This window comes from Morone saxatilis, unplaced genomic scaffold (genome assembly GCF_004916995.1).
Source record: "Morone saxatilis isolate NCDOM2014 unplaced genomic scaffold, NCSU_SB_2.0 Contig20, whole genome shotgun sequence".
NCBI lineage: Eukaryota > Metazoa > Chordata > Actinopteri > Moronidae > Morone > Morone saxatilis.
Window position 1 is genome coordinate 12820627 of NW_023339763.1, and position 10838 is coordinate 12831464.

The 10838-nt window shown below is 40.2% G+C and overlaps 1 protein-coding gene across 1 annotated transcript in view; it reads left to right on the plus strand.

Annotated features, from left to right (window-relative positions):
* Positions 1 to 10838, plus strand: part of tiam1a (TIAM Rac1 associated GEF 1a) — a 54171-nt gene that overhangs the window by 31325 nt on the left and 12008 nt on the right. Inside the window, exons 13-17 of the mRNA XM_035667017.1 lie at positions 147 to 251; positions 1278 to 1359; positions 1663 to 1749; positions 4176 to 4388; positions 5769 to 5902. Of these exons, the coding sequence (XP_035522910.1) occupies positions 147 to 251; positions 1278 to 1359; positions 1663 to 1749; positions 4176 to 4388; positions 5769 to 5902 (621 nt within the window). The remainder of the gene's footprint in view (positions 1 to 146; positions 252 to 1277; positions 1360 to 1662; positions 1750 to 4175; positions 4389 to 5768; positions 5903 to 10838) is intronic.

Here is a 10838-nt window from a genome sequence, read left to right on the forward strand (position 1 = left end):
TGTGTTACATTAGAAGACAGACATGGCTTCAAATGGAGAATAAACCCCTAGTAGTTAGAGTGATTATGTCTTATTTTGGAAAGAAAATGAATACATACACTTTAATGTGTCTTTTCTTTATTTCTTCTCTGTCTTGTTGCCTCCAGACCCATAAAATAGACCCGTCCGGCCACTACTTACGTCTGAAGGTGTGGACTGACAGCCAGATGCTCTTTTATGTGCCCAAACTTGAAGAGGATATATCTGATCTGGTGAGGAAACACACACTGAAGCACTGCGGTAATAACTTGTGATATCATGGAGTTAATAACACATTTTTGGAGTCTGGACAATCACATAATGAACCATGAAACTATAATATTCCATGACAACACCCATATCATGTAATGAAAGATATGTATAAAGGTTATTTCACTGCATGTTATTTAAAGTTTTCAGGGGTTTTTTTGTTTTTGTTTTTTTTGCTTTTTTGATATATTACACATTTGGATTTTGGGATCTTCACCTTATTATGAATTAGTTTTTGTTTCATTTCAGGCAGATCCGGATGCAAGCTTGTGCATGTTTTATGACTTGGTTGCACATTTGATTTGCAATGCATACAAAAATTCCCAAGATGCAAAAGAAGCTTCATCGCATATACTATAAATTATGCAAAACAGTATTCCGAGTGTATTATGTGCACTATGAACAGTACCCATTGTGTTTGTGTGTCCGTATTTTTACTTTTCTTATTATTCATAAACAATCACTCTCATTGAGAAAGACATCACCTTCACATTATTCAGCCACTGTAAACCCCGAAACAAATTCTCTTTGTGGCGGTGCTTTGTAGGTGATACACTGAACTCTGTCTCAAAGCAAAGTCATTGTGTAACTCGCTCTTTTTCCTCAAGAGGTCTTTTATCTTCCTGCTTTGATCAGTGACTCATTTCACCCTCTTTCATCCTTAGTCTATGATATTACATTATTATTTCTCCACAGTGAAGCACATTACACACTGCAGACTTCTGTTCCTGTCTGTTGCTTCATACACACAGCTGTGTCTATGCTCTCGCCCAATGTGAGGTCAAACCCCTGCCTGAGCACCCACTCACTTCTTAGACTTGACCTGGATTTTGACCCTCACATGCGATTGCTCTGTTAAGGAGCCTGAATAATACATGAACCTATCCATTCTTTATTAAGAGCGATAACATGACCTTGACCTTCTCGTTCCAACAACACTGTTTCCTTCCATTTTTTGCCAATTAAATACAATTTTCCTGTGTTTGCAGCTATACAAAGAGATTGAGATTTGCCCCAAAGCTACCAAGGTGATCCAGTTCGACAAATCCGAGTCCACCACCATCGGATATGGTATGCTTGTCTCTGAACATACCCCTTTTTGAGCGAGACTCAGTTCCCATCATACTCTTAAAATTCTGTATCAAACTGATTTTGTAATAGACTTCATTGAGTCATGCTTTGTTAATCACTAAATGGGGATGACCCAGTGTGGGCGCATTTTGTCTTAAGTGGATCTAATCGATTGGTAGTTGCTGCAGCAGTGTACACTGTCTAATTGAGATATTTCAAAGCAGACTATACAAATTCATGACTGAATCTCTTTCTTTTTCTTTTTTCTTTTTTTCTCTTTTGCCTAATTATGTATGTCTATAGGTTTTTCTGTGGCGGTTATAGATGAGGATGGGACACAGCAGCTCCATATTACTGAAGTGAAAGCAGAGGGACTGGCCTCAGCTAAAGGTACCTTTTTTTGTGAACAAACAACCCAAAGTGTGTTGTGTACTGTACATTCAGTGTCCTGAGAGTTGATATTCAGACACAGAAGACAAAACAAAACAGAACAAAAACCCAGGAAAATTATCATAGTTGAATCTAAGTGCAGTAACAAGAGGGGTTATGTAAAGGGTGTATGAAAGCTCAGTACATATTTCTTTCTTGAGTTGACATTGCACACTAAACAGCCAAAAACCGGACCTGACATGATATCCCACATGATATCTTTTCAGTGCAGCTTTGTGTGACTGCATCGCATCAGCTGCTGAGCCAACATAGCCACATTTTCTTCTGTTTGAGAAGCTTAAGTGGCTTAGGACAGAGTAGAGAAGAGGTAAATAAAAATAATATATTTTAAGTAGATATCAAGGGAAACAGAGTAAAGCTGCACACTCATTACTCTGATGCAGTCTTTTTATTTTTCATTTCCTTTTTCAGGATTTACAAGGCAATCAACTTAGAAATTTAGTAGTCCATAGAGAGGTCATCCACAGCCAAGAAATACCTCCAACATCAGTATGTGCACATGATATGAATATCACAAAGTGTAAAAACATCTGGGTGCTTGCATCAATATGTCCAAAAAGCCTTGAATCACCTGTTCTTCGCACTACATTTGTCAGTCTAATGATCACTGGCTTTTATCTTAAAAGGGCATAACTTGCCAAAACCTTGATCTATGAAATAAAAATAAAAATAAATAAAAAGATTGCAGGGGAGAGCCTTGACTTTGTGGCTTTCTTCTTCCTCCTGAGAGCAAAGAAGAAAAACAGCATTCCTTTGTCTGTATCTGACCACTGTTTGAAAAGTCGGGTGTAGAGATCAGCCCCCATTCATGTGTCCCTGTCTTTTAACGGAGCCAGAGAGACCTAATGGGGTTGAGAAACACACGGCCGCTCTGTAGATACAACACTAATGTATAGAAAATAACATGCCCCACTATTGTGCCCCAGGGTCAGACCAAGGTTACTCAAGTGTGAGATTGTGTCCTCCAGTGCATTTATAGCAATCTGAAAGCTTCTAGCTTAGTAGGCTGTCAGCAGCCAGAGGACACAGCTGTACTGACTCTCCACCTCTATATGCTAGTAAAGATAGAAAAAAGCTTGTGGCTTCCAGACAACACAATGGATATTTTTTAGAATATTACACTATATTTTTGCTGAATCACATAATTAAATATTTCAGGCACGACATAGTAGGTCCACGTGTATGCTGAGATGAGCCTGTGCATGTGTGCATGTGTTTTACTAAGACTGAGGACAATGAATGGGGAGTGAAAGAGATCACGCTTCAGTTTCTGCAGGGTATACGCAGAAACCAGGCCAGCACTGGACAAGGAGCCCCAAAGGGTCTTTTCTCTATCTCTTCTTCTCTCTCTCTCACTGTAATTTCTGTTGCCCCTCCCCCTACATAAGTGCACACAAACACACATAAATGCAACACACACAGTCATACGCACACACAGCAGTATATGGCCCAAGGGGTTATCTCTCTCTGTCCAATAAAGACTGTGCTACAGCTGACATCTCACATCCCAGACAACTAGGTCATAACTTAGGGCTAAATGTGTGCCTTGTGTGTCTATATATGTAACTGTGTGTGTGTGTGCCTGCATGTGTGCGTAGCATTATGAAAGCCATATCACAGAATGCCTGCTGTTTCTATTACGATAGATGACATAAAATGAGACTGAAGTAAGAAGAAAGGATAATAAGCAAACATGTGCTTATGAGTGACTGTGTGAACAGGACCAGAACCCTTTGTCTTACTTAATTCGGCAGTGAGGGCAGGTGAGACTGTCAGATGTCTTAAACAGCTGTCACAACCAATCAGGTTTATTGGTTGAGGTTGTCTGCTAATTGGCTGGCTGATTGAGCGCTAATTCTCAATTAGCAGAATCGGGCACAGGTGGTCAAGGGGAGGGGACAAGGGGAAAAAAAGCCTCAAACTGAAGCTGTGTTGCAGTGGTCCATGCAGTCCATGGTTTCTTTTTCATATATAGTACCACGCAGACTATATACATGATGACAGGACAGGAATAGACAGGCATTGCACTCTCCTTCTTAAACCCATCCGGTCTTGTTAGATCAGCATTTGCCTCAAGCGAACAAGCTAAGAAGAATGTATTTTTAATGTATTGGAACACATTAGAGTCCCAACATGTCTGATTACCCAGAGAGCTGCTGTTGAGGAGTATGGCAGTAAAGTTTTGTTTGTGTAGATCATTTGTACACATTAGCAGTCTTGCACTTACAGTAGTGTCAGTTTCTTCTCTTGCAGTGTATTTGTCTCCAAAATTAAATCCCTTTAAATAGTTTTTCAGTATTTATGAAGCCACCTTGGTGAGCTGTTTTTCAAATCTCTCTTTGTTTTGTTGTTTCATTCTCCACAAGGTTTGAAAGCAGGAGATGAGATTCTGTTGCTGAATGGTAAACCTGCATCAGCCCTCCAAATGGATGATATGAGGGCTGCTTTTGTAAACCAAGCATTGACCTTGAGTATCAGCACCCTGCCCCAGCTGGACCCTCGGGTGCTCTGCTCCCTTCCACCCCGGCACTCTGATGGGGAGCAGGATCCAGCTACAGACATCTTCTCCCAGAGCCAAGGTGAAGCTTCCTGTTGTACATGAACAAAGTTGTGGATACACGGTTTAAGTTATTATTATTTGTCTATGGCAGGTTTTTAATTAGATTATGTGTCCAAACAGTGTCCTCTAATGACAAGTACAGTGAGCTTATTTTACAGTTTCAAATGATAAGTTAAGTTTGTTAAGAGCCATCAAATCAGGTAAAAGTGAGCAGGTCGAGAGTAGACAGTAGAGAGTCCGCTTGTGTTTGATGGCCAAGTGCAATATGCAAATTGCAGACACTGCAATCATTTAATAAAGGTTGACAAAATACCATTATAATGACTTTCTGCTCTCCATACTTAAGAAAACATGGTTGTTTGGTACAGAAACAATCAAAATATCTGTAAAAATAAGCACAATATGATATTTTTACCATATTGTGCAGCCCTATCAGGGTTATCCACACTGATGCTTACTATATGTAAAGTTCAACAGCATGTTCGAAAGATGCTTTGATCAGTGTAATCTTTGAAAAAACAGAACAAAAACAAAAGGCTTTACATCATTGCACAATGCTCCTTTGTTGTCCTTTTTTAGTTTTTATTCAGATTCCTTGTCTTGTACCATCATACATCCTCTAAACCCCCAACTTTATGTGGCGAAAAAAAAGGGAGAATGCAGATGGTGATCTTTTTAAGCAGCGGGTGAATAGGGCAATTTGCTAATTATGCATGGATGCTGTCTGCTAACCAACCTGCAGGCAGCCGCCAGCGTTCCTCTGACCTGCTCTTTTTATCTGTGCAAGGGCACCATTTGTATTCCTTATAAATTGGGGTGTGCAGTGCACAGGCTGACAAGCTGGCATTGTTTATACAGGGACTTAGAAGTATGAATATTAATATGAATCCATCAGCAGTGTGTAGCTGTCATTGTGTAGGATATGCCATACGCAAAGGGTCAGACGGAGAGTAAAAACACTTTGAACAGCCAGATGAAGGTTATCGATGATGTCATGCTTAAAAGGAGACGGTGTACACAAGAGGCCTCCAACAAAACACATTAACACACATCTCATTACATTTCTCAGAGGTACAGACAGAATAATAACAAATTGGACTATACAATAAAAGCATAATAAACATTAAGGGTTATAGGGATATAACTTAGAACAAACACAAGGATGCTTTATAAATTACTTTCATGCAGGAAGGTCTTTAAAGTCGCCTGTAAATAGGCATCTCTCTCTCTCTTAAACACCTTTTTAAAAGAGGAAGTGTACAGAATCAACGAAGTTCGACCTGTTTGTGTACTTTTGAAAAAGGGCTGTAACTAAGTTTTAGGTGGAAGTTCCTGATACACGCAACATATATGTACACTTGCACCTCAGTGAGCTCTGTCTTTTATCTCGCGTCTGTAGAGGACATCCTTGATGAGGTGTCGGGGTTGACGGTGAATAGCCCAGATGAGAGTTTGGAGGAAGGACCTCTGCTGAGCCTTCAGAGCCCCGGAGGTCATCAGGAAGACAAAACCTACATGGGGACCGGACAGAAGGTAGGATATGGCATGCAAACACACAACTTTGATATTTATACAAACATGCACAGACACATACATGCAACAGACCAGGGGATTAACAGTCTTCTACAAAGGACTGACTGACACCCTGTCATCAGATGTGTTATTGCAAACAAAGACTAGCAGCTTTGGTGTGTGTGTGTGTGTGTGTGACCTGTGGATCGGTGCTGGTGTTTGAAGTGGCTAATTAGCTGCATAGTTGTGTTGCCATCTTTCAGCCTGCTGGCTTGTTCTTTTTTTCAGTTTCAGGGGCAATATGGTTCATTTCTCACTGTTTTTGATCTCAGATCTGTCAGGCAGAAAAAGGAAAACACTGATATCATTGGTCAACAATTCAACACATTCTTGCATGTATGTTTGAACAAATACTGAGAGCCCATGTGTCAATGATTATATAAAATTCCTCTGGCAGGTCTCCTGTGTCAGGTTTGTTTCTGTGAGTGTATGTGTAGCATGTAGCCAGCGAGGGAAAGGCGACGGTGTGAAAAGCTGGAAGAAGTTCAGAGGTTTTTTCTCATGCGATACTTGAGACCTTTAAACAAAGCATGTTTTGTGACAGAAAGATTTGATACAAGAAATAAAAGTGTGGGAATGGTCTACATGCACGCACAGCCATTACACCATATTTCACTCACATCAGTGTCAAGTCTAGCTTGTTGGTTAATTCATGCAATAAAGTTGTAATCTTACGTAAATAGCATTAGTTTTTATGTTTTACATGATTGTAGTTTGTTGTGTGTTCAATAGCTTCACACAGGTGTGTGTGTCTGCGCATGTGTGTGTGTGCGTGTGCTGGAGCGCAGAGATCATGACAGACAGGTGAGTGAAAGAGTGAGTGAACAGCATCACTTTCTAATTAAGATTATGTCTGGTCTGATCAGGGTCGGCACAGTGATTGCTGGGACGTGCTCTGTGCCAGCCGGTCTCCCTTGGATACGGTTGTCACCTCCATTACCATGGCAATGTCTGATAACCAGTAACCACCGGAAACATTTTTTTTTTTGTACCTCTCTGATAGCCCAGATACGAACAAAAGATGAGGAAAGGGTAGGGATAGCGCTGTGTTCTCTCTTGGATATGTGTCAGTGAGCTTCAGTCTCGAGGGAGAACTAATGGGTGAGGTCAGAGCCGGCTCCGGTCTAGACTCAGTCCGGTTGGACAGTGGCGGTTCTATGACTCCAATGTGCCATTATTACTTGGAAGCAAAGTAGGAGAAGATGAGAGAAAGACCGACAGATAGGGTTGCCAGGAATGCTTCATAGGGACGAGAGGCCTGCTTAAGTGTCATTTGGTGCACTTGATGTGGGGGAAAACATTCAGAGATTCTAAATTCATTAAGCTTTAAGGAACGGTTTGAACCTCTGGACAGTTTCTAATTAACATTTAAAGGACTTTTCTACATGCAAGAAGAAATCCATTCATATCTATTCTAACAAGTGAAACTGTAGAAAACAGCACGCAACCTTTTTTAAGACTCTTTCTATTTGAATAGTGTGCAGTTTAATCATTTTAATGTTAAAAGTGTATGCAAAGTCGCCGGTGCCGGAGTACCTATGTGTTGTTTTATACAGTAAAAATCATTGTGGCATCTTCTTACCATTAAATGAGGGCTCATTTGTTTATGCACATGAGATGTTATACCACTAGATCCCACATGTGAAACAATGTCATCTCTTTGGAGATACAACAATGAAGGCTTGAGAATGGAGGCTTGTAATCTTGTCCCTTGGTGGGTAGTGCCTAGCCATGTGCTGTGCCATGTGAGGCTGTTCCACATAAATATAGAAGGGAAAAACCAAGCTGTGCAATCAAGGCAACAAAACAGTACATCAAAATAGTGCAACAGAATTAAACAAAGCTCTGGATATCTATGATCTTTATCTCACCTCCTGCTCCAACATTTGCTGCCTGATTTCTCTCCTAATTTTCATCTGCTGTCTTTTTCATCCTCCTTTTCCTCTACCCTTATTTTTCCTTGGCTAAGTGATTTATTGTCATATTTCATTCCCATAATTGAGTGTGACCATCTCAGACCAGACAGCTGTTTTTTTTTCTGTTTGTCCTTTCTGATCATCCTGTCTCTCCTTATCTGCCGTCCTTTCGTCTTTTGTCCTGTCCTTCCAGTTTCCTTATGACTTCCTGTCCTTCTTTACCCTCCTCCTCCTCGGCTAACCCCCTGCTGTTCATTACCATAAACAACATGAGGCTGCTGTTGGCTCTCAAACAGCTCCGCTCCCTTAACTGTCCAGTCAGCTGTGAGCCCTGACCTGAGCCTGAAGCACTTGGATGCTTCCTCTGTCAACAAAGACGATCCAAACTTGCCACAGAATCCCTGGGAACTTCCAAAACCATGTCATTTGGATTTTTTATTTTTTTTTCATTGTTTTGTTTGCTATTTGGGAAGGCTCTGAAGTGCTGAGGATTGCGTCTTACCTCATGTCACCTAGTGCCTGCGGCCACATGGTGGCAAGACTGAGGAAAAAGAGGCAAAGTGGGACAATTTTAATTATCCCCACATTCTAATTACTTCATTCTCCACAGTGTTTCACATCATTTAGGGGGAGATAAATGAGTGTCTGGCTAGCCGGAGGAAACAGGGAGGTTCATTATTTTAGACAAAGCACAGAGCAACCTCCTCAATATGATAAACCAACCAGAGAATAAAACGCAGATTGCTTGCGATTACAGCTATAATAGAGATGACTGTGATTGCTAGTGTTCTCCAAGGTGTAGTCAGCCTCATTGACAAGTGCTGGCTATAATTGACAAACCTCTATCAGTTTGGCTTAGAGGCATTTGAAATGGAAAATACATTATTCAGTGTGTGAAGGGTGGGGGAGACAGTTTATTTTTTTTATTAACTCCTGATGGTATAATTCTAGTTAAATAGCTTTGTTTATTGTAGTTTCTGACTAGTGAGAAACCATAACTTCAGTACTGTATATCTATAGCCTTTAAAAAATATATAAAATCTAAAAGAATCTTTCTAAAAATCACCCTTTACTTGCCTCTTCCCAATGCTCTCAAATCAGGCGTTACAGCTTTGTCCCAGTTGTTGCTGTCATTTCACAGTCTTCCACTTGAGGGAGCACTCTACTGATTAACAAAGCCTGCATGACAAAACAAAACACTGAACATGCAACCAAGAACAGATCTGTTCATTAAGTTTATGGCTATTATATACAATTTTGATTGTATCAAAGATTGTATTCAGCATTCAGCCATTATGGGTGATTCCTTGTGTGTTTAATATGTGATAATATAGATTACAATTTAAATTAATTTAAATGTACAACATCGTAAAAATGTACAAAACATTTTCCTATGTTTTGTTAGTAATGCAAGATAGTGAGTACAGTTTTAAGGAAGAAAAGAAAGTCTTGCTCTTGATACTCGCTTCACCCTCCTAACTTCAGGAAGAAGCTTGCAAGTCTAAATATTCATGCATAGATTTGTGAAGACTCATGTCATAACATAAGCATCCTTTCACTTCAGATTAAATGATTAAAGTCTCTCTCTGTCATGGCGTATATCCCATCATTCCTCATAGGGATTTATGGATTTGCATGTTTCCCTGATTTCAGATGAAACTGAACTTTAAGACTCTAGCTCCCTGCCCCCATCCTCCCTCCACCCACTCCTCTCTGTATTCACTGACACTGACAAGTACATGCCTGTTCTTTCTGAGGAACAATGTCCAGGGAGGGATAAGGTATGGAGTCAACATGGCTATATGTATATTTACTTAGACATATGTGTATTTACACATGTCAGAGTGCAATACATAAAGTGTGTTTAAATGTGTGTGATGTGCTTGTGTAAACCAAGTGTGTGGATGCGTGTGTAATCTCCGTTGTTCTTGGCTCTCACTGAATGTGGTTTCAGCTGATGGGTGTGAGAGCAGGTTTGTGCTTGCTTCCACGCTCCTCCCTCATTCTGTACTTGTGACTCTCTGTTCTAAAGGGTGGGTCTGGGATGTAGTACATTTTGTAAAAGGATAAAGATTCGTCTCTGAGTTTAGGAAATGCATGCATTCAACTGACACGAGAAAAGGTACTGCCGCTGTGGCCTTCTTTATTTACTTGCTGCCCGCCTTTGATTGTTTATATTCTCTCACAAGCTGTTTGTATTTTTCTCGTGTATGAGGTAAGAGTGCCGTGTGTTGCATTGTTTGTGTGCACATATATGCTCATGTGTTCATTACTGATTTCTGATTAACAGAGAGGTCCTTTTTTGTTAATCTTGATGTATTGTCAAAACAATATTTGCATTTGAGAGTAAGTATCCTTCTTGAAGTTTTAACGGCAGCATTTTTCAAAGATCTTATTCAACTAAGATTTTAGCCACAAACATTTGGAAATACTGGTAAGCTCAATAATCAACAGGTATTGTTGCTTCAGGGCAAGGGAAAACCTCAACCTTCCCCATCATGTTCAACAGGTATTACATTTTTCAGTCTAAAGGCATATTCATGTTACCGCGAGTATTATGTAACTCCTGTTTCTCAGCAATGACAAGTGTGCACCAGGTGTGGTATTACGAACATTGACATGGGTGACATTTGAATGTGAATTTCAGGCGATTTGCGGGAAGTGAACTGACTAGTTGAAACTCCAGTCAGACCTGAACCAAATGTCACTGGTAGAATTTACTTCAAATTGCTTTGACTAACAGAAGGAGATGGTTAGTACATCAGGGAATTTCTGATTATGCTGGGTATGTTTTTATTTCAAATTGATGTCCAGGTTTGTTCCTTTTTGATCCCATAATCCTTCTGAAACTGATTGTATTGTGCTGAGTTGATGCTTTCAGTGACTCATTTTGAGCAAGCTCAAATCCATAACATTTACCTTTTTGTTTAATAAGGCTGCTGTCCTTCAAGTGTGCTGACACAAGTCTCTCTGGGCTGTGA